Source organism: Phascolarctos cinereus, unplaced genomic scaffold, assembly GCF_003287225.1.
Source record: "Phascolarctos cinereus isolate Bilbo 61053 unplaced genomic scaffold, phaCin_HiC Scaffold_2;HRSCAF=192, whole genome shotgun sequence".
NCBI lineage: Eukaryota > Metazoa > Chordata > Mammalia > Diprotodontia > Phascolarctidae > Phascolarctos > Phascolarctos cinereus.
Window position 1 is genome coordinate 174,552,689 of NW_027555625.1, and position 17,416 is coordinate 174,570,104.

The following is a 17,416-nucleotide window of genomic DNA, read 5'->3' on the forward strand; positions in this document are numbered from 1 at the left end:
AACCAGTGTGCTTTCCACTACATCATTCGTAGGGACGTTTCCCCTACTTAATAATTCTCAAGTGCTCAAAAAGCATTTTTACTTCTGCTGTCCTTTGTTTATGATATTTATGGTGATAATAGCTAATGATAACAATAGCTAGGATAGATATGTGTATGTGTGTGTGTGTATATTTGCTACATATACATATCACTTTAAGGTTTGCAAAGCTCTTCACATATGATGTATCATTTGGTTAAAGATTTGTTGTACAGATTTTAATTAACATGCTAAGGATTTGTCTTGACTTAGACTAAACTTAGACTCTTGCTTAAACTGAAGTTCAAACAAAATCTTTCCCCCTTAGAGCTCTGCTAAGACTTTTGCAGTCACATTACTAGTTTATTTCAGACTTGAGGAGTTGGTTTCATTAATTTTAAGTGAAGTTAAGAGACAGAGATACAAGCTAATGAATTCAGATAATTTTATTCTAGCATAGCCATATCCTTACGCAAGAAAGATTTCACCTCTCTGCAAATACCCATAGGTCAATTTGTAAAGTTATACACAACTGATTATAGGTACTATTTATATTTTTGTATTTAGGGGTTCCTTGAGATTGGGGGAATATCTTCACCCTTTGATAACCATGGTCCTCAGACTTGGTGCATTTAGGATCATTGAGATAGAGTCTTAACCTGTGATTTCATTGGTATTACTATAGGGAACTCTCAGCTAAGGAAACTCTCAACAACTTCTCTAAAATCCATGGTCATAGAAAGCTACCTGGAATATTGAGAGGTTAAGTGACTTGTTCAAAGTGACTCATGTAGGAAGTAGCATATCTGTGATTCAAATCCAAGTCTTTTGACTCTAAATTTTTCCAAGAAACAAAACTGATCTACATGCTCAGTAAATACCTCTTAACTAATGTATACCTATATATGAATTAGGGCAATTAGAAAGTGGGTGTTTTGTTCTGCCTGTTATTTTATTTTAAATACTTGTTGTTTACTTAACCCTTCTGGGCCTCTCTTTCATCTTCTATAAAATAAGGGAAATGGATTAAATTTTCTCTAAGATCCCTTACTGCACTAAGTCCTATTATCCCATGAAATACGAAGAAAGAAGGGAGATGAGAACTGGATAATGAATAACAAAGTTAAAGGAAATCCTGGGAATCAAAATATGAACTGAATGAATCTTTAGCTCAATTCTGTCTTTTCAACTAAAATGGGTAAGTGTAGACTTTGAGGAAGAGATATTAACATCTCTCAAACTGCAAACAAGATCTTGAATTCAGTCTATTCTCAACATGCCATTTTGCTATTTGCAAAAAGCTTACTTCACAGGCTCTCTGCACTTGTAGGATAATCTATTAGGGTGGTGTTAGGTATGTTAAAAAGGTGGGGTGAGATTTGCAATTGGCCCTATTCTCATGTGCCACTACCCCGAAGCTAACAAGCTCTATACAGTTAAGAAATAGTTTCAGAGCTCTTGGTTAAAATCAAATCCTACATTTACTTCTAAAGAACAAATTACTTATAGATTTGATTTTTGAATATTTTCAACATCTTTATTAAACCATGACTCTGACAGACTCTTTACTCAATTAGTTCAAGGCAACAAACATTTATTAACCACCTTCCACAGGCAAGGCACTGTGCTAAGCACTGAAGGCAAAGACAAGAACAAGAGTTCCTGCCTTCCAGGAGCTTACATTTAACTTGAGTTTATATTCCACAAACTCAACATGCAAGATGTGATGCACATAATATTTCTGATGTTGAAAACTAACATCATATAACCCAAAAGTTCAAATATGAAGGATTTTCGGACTACAGCTATTAATAAAATAACATAAGACAGTTAGCTCTTCTTCCATTTTTACTGCCCCTATCCTAGTTCTGGTCCTTATTACTTCTTAACCTAAGTTTCATAATAGCCTTGTAACCAGTCTTTCCTTAACCACCAATGACCGCCCTACACATCCCCTACCAGAATAATCATCCCATAGCTCAACTCTGATAATCTGCTATCCTATTCAAAAGCCTTCAAAGGTTCCACTTCAACAATAGAGCCAAAAGCTAGGATTAAGTGAATGGAGCTTTGCCCCATTGCATTTGAAGAGGCAGCCTTCCTCCCTCCACCATTCCAGTGTCTCACCTTATGATTCTCCATCCCATTCCCCATCATCTTCAAGGTCCCTTTGCTGTAAGTCATGCTTCAACTCCCCTTGGCCCTTACAACCTACTCCTAGGGAATTGAGGGCAAAACAGGGGAAAGGGTGGTCCCTTCTCACAGCATGGCTGCACCCTCAGAGAAATTCCTTTCCATGCCACTCCCTCCAACTGTTTTTTCTCCCAGTGAAAAAAATACCTAGTAAAAGCTCCACCCTCTACAAGTTGGCACCAATCTCCTTTTCCAACTTTTTTTCTCATGCATTGCCTCTTTATGTATTCTGTGCTCTAACCTATCATCTTTCCCACCTCCTTTTCTATGATAACACTGTTGTTGCCTATTCGGGAAATGTACCCTTTCCCTGACCATTCCCATTCTTGAATGCCCAACATAGGTTCTAAATCTTCCATGAAGTTTTCCTTGATTCTTGACTAAATATGATCTCACCCTCTTCCGAACTCTCATAGCATTTTTCTACATCTTTACTAAACATTAATATATGCGTGTGTGTGTATATGTATATGTGTGTGTGTATATACATATGTATATGTGTGTGTGTGTGTGTGTGTGTGTGTGTGTATATATATATATATATATATATATATAGAGAGAGAGAGAGAGAGAGAGAGAGAGAGAGAGAGAGAGAGAGAGAAAGAGAGAGAGAGAGAGAGAGAGAGAGACACATAGTATAACTGATGCCCAGAATGCTTCCCTGTCTTGCTCCCTTAATACTATTAGGAAGGAAAGTGCACTGGTCAAAGGACCTGGATTCAAATCCCACCTCTCATATTTAATTCCTATGACAGGGGTGAGGAACCTGCAGAATTTGTTCTGTGAAGTTTGGATTCAGTCAAAGGACCCCACTTGAGAACCTACAGGGCCACATGTGGCCTCCAGGCACTGATTCCCCATCCCTGCCCTGTTAGAACTTGATGCATTCTGCATTACCTCCCAAGAAAAAATAGTATTCAATCTTATGTTTTTTGTTATTTTTCAGTAGTGTCTGACTTTACATAACCCCATATTCATACATTGAGTTTTCTTGGCAAAGATACTCATGTGGTTTGTCATTTCCTTCTCCAATGTGTCTTCATTTTACAGATGAGGAACTTAGGCAGATTGGGTTTAAGTGATTTGCCCAGGATTACATAGCTAGTAAGGTTCTAAGGCCAGATTTGGACTCAGATCTTCCTAACTCCAAACCTAGTGCTCTGCCACTCCACCACCAAATCAGGATGAACTTTTTGTTTCTTAGAAATATAAGTTCTGAAAGTATACCTTTTTTTAAATTTTTATTTAATTTTTAATTTGTGGGACAAAACAAGCATTTCCATAACAGTATAAATTTTAAGTTAATTTATTTTTAGTTTTCAACAATCACTTCCATAAGCTTTTGAGTTTTAAATTTTCTCCCCCTCCCTTCCCACCTCCGTTCCCAAGACAGCATACAATCTGATATAGGCTCTACATATACATTCCTATTAAACATTTTCATATTAGTCATGTTGTAAAGAAGAATTAGAACCAGTAGGAGGAACCACAAGAAAGAAGAAACAAAACAGAACAGAAGAAAAAAAGAGCAAATAGTATGCTTTGATCTGCATTCAAACTACATCGCTCTTTCTCTGGATGTGGATAGCATTTTCTATCATGAGACTTTTGGAGATGTCTTAGATCCTTGCATTGCTGAGAAGGGCTAAGTCTATCAAAGTCATCACACAAGGTGGCTGTTACTGCGTACAACATTCTCTTGGTTCTGCTCACTTCACTCAGCATTAGTCCATACAAGTCTTTCCTGGTTTTCCTGAAGTCCACTTGCTCATTATTATTTCAATATATTATTATTTTCAATAGTATTCCATTACATTCATGCACCAAAGTTTGTTCAGCCATTCCTCACTTGATGGGCATCCCCTCAATTTCCAATTCTTTGCCACCACAGAAAGAGCTGCTATGAATATTTTTATACATGTGGGTCCTTTTCCCATGTTTATGATCTCTTTGGGATACAGCTCCTAGAATTACTATTGCTGGGTCAAAGTGAATGCACATTTTTATAGCCCTTTGGGCATAGTTCAATTTTAAAAGTCACTGAACCAACCAAAGCTTACAGTAAAAGTTTCTTTAGTCCTTAATTTCAATTTTTGTTCACTGCTTTATATAAACTCAAAACTTTTATCCAAATGGCTGCATTGCTAAGATGAATGTGTTTTTATTTACAATCTTCAATCCATACAGCAAAAACATTCCATTTCATGGGCATTGACATCCTCTCAGGCCACCAGGCTCACAACCTAGGTGTCATCCTTGCCTCCTTACTATCTTTAATCCCCCAATCTGTTGCTATAGCCTATCAATTTTTACTTTCTTACTATCTCTGGCATATGGTTTTTCTCTCTCCTGACACTACCACCACCTTGGTCCAGGCACTCATCACCTCATGCCTGAACTATTGCAATAGCCTCCTAATGGGCCTGCATGCCACATGTCTCTGGCCACTCTAGTCCATTGTCAAATCAGCTGTCAAAGTGATCTTCCTAAAGCACAGGTCTGTCCAGGTCACCATGACACTCTATTCAGTAAACTCTAATGGATTCCTATCACCTTTAAATACAAATCCTCTGGCATTCAAAGTCTTGGCCTCTCCCACCTTTCCAATCTCACAGTCCACTCCCCCAATTACTCTTTGGTCCAATGATACTGGCCTTCTTGCTGTTCTTCCAAAAAGATACTCCATCTCCCTACTCAGAGAATTTTCACTGGTTGTCCCTCATGAAAAGAATGCTTACCTTCCTCATTTCTGCCTCCTGCCTTCAAGTCCTAGCTAAAACATCACCTTCTACAAGAAAACTTTCCAGATCTCTTAATTCTAGTGCCTTCCCTCTGTTTTTCCTGTTTATCCTCTGTATAGCTTATTTGTCCATAGTTATTTGCACCTTGTCTTCCCCCCTCCCATTAGATTGTGAAGTCCTTGAGAGCAGGGGCTGTCTTTTACCTTTCTTTTCCCCCTCCTCTTTTTTTTTGTTTTTATCAATGTCTTCTGTTTCTTCCATCAGCATAGTTAACCCCAATATCTTTCCCTTTCTTCTTTCTTGAAAGTCATCCCAGGTAACAAATAGTACTTTATTAAAAAGGGGAAAGAAAAACCCAGCACAACTGATGGATACATTGAAAATGTCTGAAAATGTGTGATGCATTACACCTCTGGACCTCAACCTGAATGAAATGGTAGGTTAGGGGTGTCTTCTCATATCTCTTCATTTGAGCCATGCTTGATCTTTGACTTGTTACATTCACTTTTAATTTTTTGGTGTGGTTGTTCTTTCCATTTACATTTTTACAGTTATGGTGTATATTGTTTTCTTGGCTCTGCTTACTTCACTCTGCATCAGTTCATGTAGATCTTTCCGTGCTTCTCTGTGTTCATCATATACATAATTTCTTACAGCCCTGTGATATTCCATCACATTCATATACACAATCTGTTTAACCATTCCCCAATTAATGGGTATCTACTCAATTTCTCATTCTTTGCCATCACAAAAAAAGTGCTGCTATAAATATTTCTGTGTATATGGGACTTAACTTAGTTTCCTTGGGATGTAAGTCCCATAATGGCTTCTCTGGCTCAAAGGTCTAGAAATCTTAGTCATTTTATTTGCTTGATTCCAGACTGCTTTCCAAAATTTATCTTTTTAATCCCTAGAACTTAGTACACAGTAGGCACTTAATACATATTTATTGTCATTGGCTATTGACTGTCATAACACTGGTGTTTCTTGTAGTTATTTACAAAGCACAAAAAGTTGAAGCAATTTAGTTTTTTCTTTTATTTCAACATGTTTTATTGTATTTTGCACTGCAGATCCAACCATTCCAACCTACTCCCATTTTAAATTAACCACATTTATACTGTTTAATTACATAAAATTTTTATTCTGATGTAATAAAATGACTTCTTTCTTATGCTATCATTGATTTCATCTGAAGTATTCTTCCTTTATCCATTTTGTTATGGGTTATTTTTTAAAAAATAAAAACAGCAAAGATTATGAATAGAATCTCTTAGGGAAAATATATATATATATATATGCATTTATGTGTATATAGGTATAAGTGTATGTATACACCTATACCTATATACAAATATATCCAAAGCTCAACTGCAGCCTTGGGGTGGTGAGGAGGGAGGAGGAAAAAGAACAAAGTAAAAAGTGTACAGCAGAGAACAAAAGAAAACCTACAAGGAAACAAAGAAAAGATGGACAGCTTTCAACATAATGGACAGTATTTAATATATAGGCTTTCTTGAAATGAAAAGGTATGGTTATATAATTTGAATCCTCTCCTATGTTCTGCTGTGTACGTGACTTTTTTTGTTTTTTTTGTTATTTTATATTTAAGTTTACAATGTTTATTTCTCTTTTCTTATTATGTATTTAAGTTTTAGCATTTTTCTAAAAGAAAAAAATCTTTAAAAAATAAAAAACAAATAAAAACATTTGACAATATGATTATAACAGCACATCACATCCACAGCCAGTGACAGGTAAGTGCACAGTGAAGATTAAGCTACCCTGTTTCAGCCTCTCATTAATTGCAACCTAGTATTTTATAATTTGCCCTAAATCGAATTTCTCATTATTCTGACATTAATCCGGACCTAGCTACCTGCTTAGTATATCTTTGATGCTAAATTACTACACCTTATAATATTAGAGGAACAGTAGACCCTACATGAAAATGATCTAGCAAGCTGGATTAATTTAACACTCTCAACACAGACAAAAGTGAGGGTAAACTCCATTTGAAACTAGATCAGATTTCCAGAAGAGCTCTAGAATTTGACAGACTAACTACTAACCCTACAGAAGGGAATGAAGGAGTGGTGAGTGACAAAGATAGAACAGGGATGTCCGGACTTTGCAAATTCACTGGATGAGCCATCACAGGAAATCTGAAGTCATTACTTCATCGGATTTTTTTTTTGAGGGGGAAGGCGGAGAGACAGACGGTGAGTTGACAAAGCAGTAGTACATTTCCCTTCTTTGTTGCTCCCCTCCTGTCTGAAAAGGACTACACCCCACATTTGGGTTGGGACTAGGGAGGGAGGTGGAGTTTACGTCATTTTGTTACTCAGATGGATCTTGGCTTTTTTTCCTTCCCCTCACTCCACCCGCAAAAAATAAATAAATAAATAAAAATAACAGCCTCCTGGATATGAAAATAATCATTGCCCTTTCAACCAGTTTTGGTCTCGAGGAAGGGAACTGTCTTTGAGCAAGAGTGGAGCCAGCAGCCAGAAAAACAAGGCAAAACAAAACTGGTTTTTGAGCCCTCCAGAAAGAACCCAGTGGGAAACCTGTAGCTGGAGGGTGTGCAAAGTAGCCAAACTTGAATCACCAGGGTGCATCTTTGGCAGAATTTCAGAAGTTCAATCCCAGCTCCCCAAGGTCTCAGAGAAAAACTGGAGGGACCGAGAGGAGAGAACTGCTAAGAGGAAGGGGGAACCTGAGACGACCACGTCCAACCAGCCTTTCCATCCCTAGTTGGAAATCGGGTTCTTGAGGGTTCTCTTTTGCCCACTCTATGCCCAGAAAGGAGTCTGGAGAAGGCGCCTCCTCTCTCAGAGGAATGAGACTTGGCACGTCTGGGGCTGGGCTAGGCTGGGCGGGGTGGATTCTCTCCTGACCCACCCCTCTGCTCCCCCAACCCTGAAGGCTAACTTTTTGCTAGAAGCGCTGGAGAGAGGAAAGGGCTCCAGCCCGGCTCGCGTTGGGGCGTGGCGTTGCACAGAGGGAGGTCCCGGGGGCGGTAGTGCGGCCGCTCTCCAGGCTGACCTGTTGTTACCTGTCGCAGAACAATCCGGGACGAGCCGCCTGGCCCCCGCCAGACTGGGCGGCCTCGTCCCCCCTGAGGAGCAGCTGTTCTGAGTCTTCCACTATGCGCCCGGGTCGGGGTTTTCGAGACTGACAGCCTTCCAGGGACGCTGACCCAGCCTTCCTAGGACCCGGGGGCGGGGACACGGGGGCTGTGCTCTGGACTCCCGAGCTCCGCTTGTTCCCACCCTCCCAGCCTCCTCCCGAGCCCCCAGGGGACTGTGCCAAACTTGGGAAGGTATCTTCCTCTCCGCTCTCCAGGAGCTGCAGCTGAGGCTGGGAGGCAAGAGAAAACAAACCCGCGGGAAAGGAGGTGAGCGCTGAAGGGGAGAGGAGACTCCTTAGGGGGTCAGGAGGCTTCAGTGGGACTGGGGCGAGGGGAAGGGGTGCTGTTTCCCGGAACTGCTGCGTGGCGTAGCAGAAAGAATCTGGATCCTACCTACTTCCCTGCCCCGTACCACCCGTGTGACCTTGGGCAAGTCTCTTCCCTTTTTAAAACCCCGGTTTCCTCGTCTGTTAAATTGGGGGAAGGGGGTGGGAGTTGGATTTGATGATCCCATCCAGCTCTAGCTACGATCTTATACATCCCTTTCCTAACTTTTCTTGCCTTTTATTACTTCTGGTCCCAGACCATGCTATCTTCACCCCTTGCCCCTCAAATAAGTTACCTACCGTCTCACTTCATAGATGAAAATAAAGCCTAGAGATCTCCTTGACCTCCTCCTTAGACCTTTCCCAAGATAGCCCCCAGTGAATGGAGCTTGCTGATATCACCTAGCTGTCCTCCATGAGTGTCTTCTGGTTTGGGGTGTCTTTCCCAAAATAGGAATAAAAGGTAATATTTGGGGTGTTTGGGGTCCCTTTTTTCTCACGTTTTCCAGTGGACAAATGAAGGAAGATGATGGACTACTTTTTAGAAACACCTACACATAGGACGTAGGGGGTATCAGTCATAGACTCATATTTAGAGGGGATTTGAACTAGTCCCTTTCTTTTATAGATGAGGAAAGGGAGACACTGAAAGGGTACATGACTTTACTATGGTCATACAGGTGGCAAGAAGAGTCGAGATTTGAAGCCAGATTCTCTGATTCCAGAAGCAGCACTCTTCCCATATGCCACAGTCTCCTATTCTTGTTTATTTTCAGTCCCAACAGTCCTCGGGTCAGTAATTTCAAAATTGTTTGCCATAACAAGTAACAACTTGCACGGAAGAAATTATGTTTAAGGTTCACTCAAAAATGAAGGCTTGAGAGGAAAGGCTAGAAAAGGAATGTGGGGGAACCAGATTTTCTCATTTTAGATTGAAATTTTGTTTCAATAAATAATCATCCCGTGCATAAATCGAACGTCATTTGATCCCCTAGACTGAAAAAAGAAGGTCATAGAGGGAAGTTAGGTATCGTCGCCCTTGGGATAAATTAAAATGTCACCAAACCACTTTGCAGAATTTTATTTGTTTCTTTAAATGCCCTACTTAGAGAAATAACATTCCAGATTGGATAGGAGGAGCATTTATGTTGACCCAAAAAAAAATTCATTATTAATAGTGTAAACAAGCACTATTTGTTAGCTTGATGTTTAGTGTATTGAAGATTTCTACCATGTAAAGATTTAATCAGTCCTGGCAAAGTCAGGCCTGAGGTGGAAAATCTTTTCCATGACATTTTCCTTCATCAACAAAATTATGTTCAATCCACAGCATTCAATGTAATAAGTAAGTTGTGTATTCATTTATGTGTATGTGTATAAATATATGTTACCTATTAGGGCTTTCTCTTGAGATGCTGACTCTTCACCTAAGGACTTAACACAAACTACTTAGATTCTAACAAATATTTTTTCAAGGCTGCTCTAAATAGGTGAGCTTCATTATAATTTCCTTTGTGCATATTTGCATTTTTGAACCAGCATGATTATTGCTTGGTTGTTTTTTTTTTTTTAAGTCATCATGACTTCATGGTAGGACTAAGGTAGTGGTTCTAAAGGAGAACAGAGTGCTAGTCATGATTTTTCATTGTGTACTTTGAGATGTATTTTGTGTGTGTGGTGGGGGGAACAACATGTCCTTAAAGCAGGAGGGGGAGGGGGGTGTCTCCTTTCCTTACTGAATCCTTAGTCTCTTCAAAGCACAGCTCAGGGACTACCTCTTTCAAGAGGCCTTGTAATTCCACCCTCCCTTCCTGCCTCCACCCTCCAAATCTAGTTATTATGGCCCTCCCTTGAAATAACCTGGTAATACTTCATATTACTTTGTCTAAACTTTGTATTTATTAGTCAGACTACATGCTTTATCTCTGAGTGGAAGACTGGAACTGTCTGGTTTTGTTCTAATATCCTCTAGGCCTTGCTCACAGAAGGTGCTTAATAAATTCATATTGAACTGAAGCACTTTTGCTGTTTTGAATGAACTTCTGATTCATATGGGGAAAGGCTTGTGGAAAATGCCATATTCACTGAAATATCATTATATGCTTAAGGTTTAAAAATCAAATGTATTTAAATACTACTTTAAGTATCTAGATTGTAAGCTCTGGGAGGGCAGGGGTTGTCTTTTGCCTCTATTTGTATCCCCAGTGCTTATAATAGTGCCTGACACATGGTAGGTGCCTTAATACCATTAGAAGGTTTTTTTTCAGTAGAAAAGTAGTGTGTATGGACTCTTCTGACCATGAGACCTGAAAGTAAAGGAATTCATGATGAATTAATAAAATCTGTCCTATATGCTGATCTAGAAGTAATTCCCCTTCTCAAAATTTCTCACATTATTTTGAAACAACTGATTTTAAGTAGTATAAATGCTTATAGTACAGCTTCCTTGATGAAGAAGAAAATATATAGCTTTTCTACTTACCCCTTTTCACATATTACATAGCTAATGCTCCATTCACCTCACATAACAACTCACAAGAACAGTTCTTCAAAACAATACAATTTTACTGGCTAAGTTGCTCATGATTTAAATGCCTTAATTTTTTAATAAGACATAAAATAGTACCCATAATGCTCAAAATATAAAGTATCAAGTATCTTATCATTAATGTTTGCATGCTATTATAATAATAACAGACCAGAAGTGACTTTGGTTCTCTTATATTATGCTCGTTGAATTTTCAAAGGCACCATCACAATCCCAGGAAAAAACTAGTGACATGGAAATTTTTTTAAAAGAATATTCTCATTTTCAAAAATCAGTTATGTTAATGTTAAGTTAATGTTCTTTTCTGAAGAGACAATTTTTTGAGGTATGTGTGCCTATATAAGGCCAGCTTTGTGTAGTTTATATGTATGTGCAGAGCCAGCTATTCCATTCATAACTTAGTTAAGTCTGTTCTTTGGCTTTATAAGATCATTCATCATTTTATTTGTTTAATTCTTTTGAGTACCTATGAGGCTATTAGTACTGTATGAGCCTACACAGTTATTAGTATTAAACTATAGCCAGAAAAAAGATGACAAGGGAGAGAGACTTACAGTCTAGTATTAAAAAGACAACATACAATCTAAGTGGCTACATACAAGGATGGTTACTTGTCAACAAATATTTGTTAAGTACTTACTATGAAACAGGCACTATGCTAAGCATTACAGATAAAAAGAAAGAAAAGAAAACACATTAGCTGTGGTCAAGAAGTACATAGTCTATACAACATGCAGTCAATTATATACATACAGGATAAATAGAGGGTAAATGAAAGGTGATCTTCATTCGAAGGCTAGGTGGGAGGGTGGAAACAGAAGAAGGCTGTCTCCAAGTCTGAGACTAGGACAAAAATAGGATTTTAAAAATTAGAGATTACTTACCTCACATCCAGTTTTAGCCTAACAAGAGATATTTAGAGTAGGGGGAGTTAAAAAAAAAAAGGAAGGAATGCAATTTATCTATAACTCTGTGGGCCATGCCACATGGAAACCTAGCTTCATGATAATCTGGGATCCTTCAGACCAGTAATGGGCTGATACTAGAGCTAACCTCCTCAGTGCCCACCAAATTAGTTTAGACATCTAGAGATCAACTAGCCAACTGATAAGTATTGATTAAGCCAGGCCTAGCACATGATCCCTGCTCTCAAGGTGCTTCATACTGAGGACTGGCAGATTGTGGTCAAGAAACACCTGAAACAACTAGCAAAATAGTATTTGACTATGTGTGCTAAATACATGATACTAGATACTAGAGTTGAGAATTGATAGGAGGAAGCATAGGGGTATGTCAGAAATTAATGCAGATGAGATAGCCAGCACTTATGTGGAAGGGGAGGAGGGAGGAAGAGTTAAAGACGGGATGAGATTCCAAAGTGAATATTCTGAGGAACTGGGAGCATTGGAAAGTTTGATGAGGGATTAACAAGCTTAGAGGGGTGAATTTTTTAAGTTGACTTTGATCATAACAAATAGGCTAAATTCTCTTACTTCCACTTTTAAAAATATATTATCTTGACTTTTAATTTTTGTTTGGTAGGTTTTTGTATTGCCAGGATGTTTTCTTCCAGTGACTATGGAACCACCTCCTGGGAGCTTATCATCCGTGTTGATCACCAGTATGAAGAGGAACAAAAAGAATTCACACTTAGAGTATCTGGAGACTTACATATTGGGGGAGTCATGCTCAAGCTTGTAGAACAAATCAGTAAGTTAATTTTAATGTTTTCCAAAATTTCTAAAATTTTCTCTCTTTCTCCAAATACACAGATTAGAGGTCTTGGTAAATAAAGTATGCTTTTCATTTCTCATTTGATCATGTGATTTTATTTCTAATATACATACATATATACACACATACATATGTGTGTATGTGTGTATATGTATATGTATATATATGTATATGTATATGTATGTGTGTGTGTGTATGTATGTATATATAACCAGAAAAATAAACAGGCTATATTGTATTCATCACCCTATATGCAATATTTTAACAGATGGGTTATTTCATCAATGTGGGTACTCACTGATGGTATAGATCAGTTAGTAACAAATATTTATAACCTAGCTATGCCTTTAAACCTGTATAATCACAGTCTGTACAGGGTACCCAAATAGTATATTTCTCTTAAACTAGTTAGCACCAGACAGTGTTAGCAATATCACTTGTATTAGTCATACAGTGATACGGTCTGATAACCAGGAGTTGTCTGATTTGATTCATGGTGACCTGTAGCTTTGCCAACATTGAGAAAGATTTCTGTTCAAGTAGAATATCATCTCTGGGCTGCCTCAGCTACTTATGTAATCAACAGTGCCCCAAATCACCCGTCTGTGCCTGTTGAAGTTTAATAGGAATTGCTCACATGCAAAATTGGGCCACAGGTATGTGGGAGAGCAGCAAACATATTGTTTCTACTGCCAGTGATTTCATCATGAATTTTGCAAGCAAGCCAAAATGCAGAGATTTGGGAATGTAATGTGGCCAGAAAATCTAAACACTAAGCAAAGATGTGTGCTCTACCCTGTGATATCTGCCAAGTAATTCCAGTATTTTTTAAATGGTCATACAGGAAATGCAGACCGAAGAAATAGAAGCCAAACTTATAAATAATAGTTTATAGTGCAACTAGTGGTAGGCACTGCTCATTTAGTTTAATCTCTGGTGAACAAACCACTCATAAAAGCAAAATAAAGGATTTTAGTCCCTTTCTGAGCATGTTCTAAATTAGCAACAGTGCATGTCCTTTAAAATAGTTTCAGGACAGTTCATTATAAACCAACATTAAAGCAAATTCCTTTGATTTGATTCAAACACAAGCATTATGGATTTCATGGAGAATCTGATCATTTAATTACAAAGCTCTTTTAAGAAAATATGTTAGAGAGAAAAATGTTGGCTTACTCAGTTATAAAGTTGGCAAGTTGTCCAAATGAGAAGTTGCAGATTTACAGAAAGTTAAAACTGATACTATAATAATAGCTTAATATGTGCTCTTGCTTTTAGAAATAATAAGGCTGATACTATCGCAACCTATGTAGTGGATTTAGATAAAGACAATTGGATGGTCTCCAAACCTCAGTCCGTGTTGTTTAGTTTCTGGTAGTGAGTACGTTAAGTAGAATCCTCTACAATTGTTGATTGCCCTGACTGCATTCTCTGCCATATTCACCTCTCTTTTTCTTCTCTTTGTCTATGCCTTTATTCTTCCAGTGGCATCAACAGCCAGCCAGTCAACCAATGAACATTTATTAAGTGCCTGTTATACTCCAGGCATTGTGTTAAGTGATGGGGATACAAAAAGAGGCAAAAGACAGTCCCTGCCTTCAAGGAGCTCACAATCTGATTGAGAGTGTGTTTAGCTCTACTGACTGTACTCATAAATAATTAGTCTGCTGACCCCTGTCCCAGATGACTATAATACTAACGTAGGTTTGAAATTAAAAATTTAGAATTAACTTGCTTAACAAATATGATTTTTCTCTGTGATTTCTTCAGTTCAGGGAGTAAATTCAGAAAGTCTTAATGAAATCTTAAGGCTCAGTTTTAAGTGCTACTATTGAGTACTTTCAGTATTCCCCTTGCCACCCATTATACAGAGCTATCAACATAATCGGACCATTTTGATTTAATCCATATTCACAACTATCCATAAGGCTTTATTTTTATTTATTTATTTATTTGTTGGGTTTTGGTGAGGCAATCAGAGTTAAGTGACTTGCCCAGGGTCACACAGCTAATAAGTGTCAGGTATCTGAGGCCGGATTTGAACTCAGGTCCTCCTGACTCCAAGACCGGAGCTCTGTCTACTGCACCACCTAGCTGCCCCTCCATAAGGCTCTGAAAGGCAAACTGAAAATTGTCTTATGCTTCCTGTTTTCTGGACAACCTCTTCTGTTTCAAAAGAATTAGTTGAATTTAGAGAAGATGCAAGAGGAATTACTGCTTTCCAAAACCATAATTCATTTATTAAGTACTACTTTGTATAAAACACTGTGCTAGATACTGGGGAAAATATAAATTATTATTATTAAGACAGGGTCCCAGTCCTCATGAACTTTACAGTCTAGCAAGAAGACACAAATATATACGACTATGCATCATAATAAAACAGGAGTGTCACAAAGGATATTATAGAACGAGTCCTCTTAAGAAAGCACTGTGGAAAGTCAGGGAAAGGAAAAGTTATTTCCATCCAGGGAGGAGTGTGACCAAGAAAGGTTTCTTAAAGGATGTAGTAGTTGAGCTGGACCTGGAGTGATGGATAAGATCTCAAGATATAGAGTAGGAAATAAGGTAAGTCTTTGCAGATATATGGAACAGTGAGATGGTATCAACAAAGGCAGAACAGAAAAAGTGGTGGAGGTATTTAAAAAGATGTGGAGTAGTCCATTGTGACTGAAGTATAGTGTAAGCAGAGAGCTTCAAATTCCAGGTTAAGAAGGAATATATCTGATTGGAGATTTTTTTAAATGCATTAAATTGAATATACTGTAAGACATGGTTGATTTGTTAGTTTTGCTAAACTGATTTTTCCCCTTTTCAAATTCTCCATTACAGAGCATAGCTCTCTGGGGAAGGGAGTGGACGAGAAAGTATTTGGAAATGAAAATGATGTAAAAGCAAAGTATAGCAACAAAATTATTAAACTAGCATAATGAGTCACTTTTCAAGACAAAGTCCGAGGTTATTCACAAAGAAATAATGATGTTCTGCTTACTAAATAGCTACACAACTAGGACCTACTTGTTCTAACTAGTCATACAATATTTGAGCATGTTTTCTCTCTTCTCTTGAAGTAGATCCTTTTCTATTTCTCTTGAATTAGACCCGCTGTCTTTTTTATCTGGCTTAGTTTAATAATCTCCACTTATAGCCCATTTTTAACATCTAGTTGGGCAGTTAGGTGGTGTAGTGGGTAGAGCAGCAGCCCTAGAGTCAAAGGGACCTGAGTTCAAATCAGCCCTCATACACTTCTTAGCTGTGTAACCCAGGGCAAGTAACTTAACCTCAATTGCCTTGGGGGGAAAAAAAAGTAAAGAAAGAAAAAAAAATCTAGTTACTACAACCCTTAGTTGTGAAAGGCTTTAAAAGCCAAACAGGAATTTAGATTTTATCCTAGAGAGAGTAGGGAGCTTCCTGAGTAGGGAGTCAAATCTGTGCTTTAGGAATGCCAGTTTGACAGCTGTGTGGAAGATAAATTGGAGCTGGGAGAGTGGAATAAGGAAGATCAGTTAAGTTACCAGAATAATTCGGGGGAAAAGATGTTGAGGGCACAAACCAGGTTGATTGTGGTATAAGTGGGGAAAAGATAATTTGATAAGAGATTTTGTCGAGAGAACCAGCAAAACTTGGCAACTATTTGGGTATGTAGGGTGAAGAGATTGAAGAGTCTAAGGATATGAATTAAGGTGACTGAAAAGATTCTGAAACATTCAACAGAAAGAAGAAGGTTAGTGGCAGGTGTAGAAGCAAAAAGTGTTCTCTTTTATACATGTTGGATTTTAAATGCCTATGGGACATTGAGGAGAAAATGTCAGTGCACATTTAATAATGGCACAGAAAGCTCAAGAGAAAGCCAGGGATGAATATGTATAAAATTCAGGAGTTATCTACATTGAGATGAAGCGATAGAAACTGATGAAATCATCAAGAGTGTAGAAGGAGAAGAGAAGGGGGTCCAGGGCAGAACCCTGTAGTATGTCCACACATGGTGATTGACACTTATGTGATGATCCAGCAAAGGTGAAGGGGCAGTCAGGAAGGAAGAGAGAGTGTACAGGGAGAGTAAGGTTGAAAAAAACAATGGCAGGTGCTGAAAGGAGGTCAAGAATGATTGAGGACTGAGAAAAGGCTAATTAATTTGTCAATCACCCGTAACCTTGGAAAGAGCCGTTTCGGATAAGTAGTGGGATCAGAAGACAGATGGCAAGAGGCTAAGAACTGAGGAAATGGGGAGAAATAGGATGATAGTTTGAGGGAATAGTAAGAGTCAAGTGAAGATTTAAGGATGGGGAAGATTTGAATGTTTTTGTAGACACAGGAAAGCCTGGGGTGAGACTTTAGAATAAAGATTTGTTCAGTGGGTTACATAAACTTTTGTATATAAAGTTCTTTGTTCATATATTGTTCAGTCATTTCAGTCCTGTCTGACTCTTCATATTACCATTTGGGGTTTTCTTGGCAAAGACACTGGAGCAGTTTGCCATTTCCTTCCCCAGATCATTTGACAGATATCAAAACTGAGGAAAACAGGGTTAAGTGACTTGCCCAGGGTCACACAGCTAGTAAGTGTCTGGTGCCAAATTTGAACACGTAAAGATAAGGCTTCCTGACTCTAGGCTAGACACTCTATCCACTGCACCACCTAGCTATCCTAGAAAGAGAAGGGATCATCAAAAGGGAAAATCTGGAAGAGGGATGGGATCAAAGGCAGAAGTAGAGGAGTTGG

At 38.4% G+C, this 17,416-nt stretch overlaps 1 protein-coding gene across 1 annotated transcript in view; it reads left to right on the top strand.

The window, feature by feature from the left end:
• Positions 1-8,168: 8,168 nt before the first annotated feature.
• FERMT1 (FERM domain containing kindlin 1) overlaps positions 8,169-17,416 on the top strand; it is a 63,616-nt gene continuing 54,368 nt past the window's right edge. The window contains exons 1-2 of the mRNA XM_020985622.2: positions 8,169-8,352; positions 12,502-12,669. Coding sequence (XP_020841281.1) covers positions 12,519-12,669 — 151 coding nt within the window. The 5' untranslated portion in view covers positions 8,169-8,352; positions 12,502-12,518. The remainder of the gene's footprint in view (positions 8,353-12,501; positions 12,670-17,416) is intronic.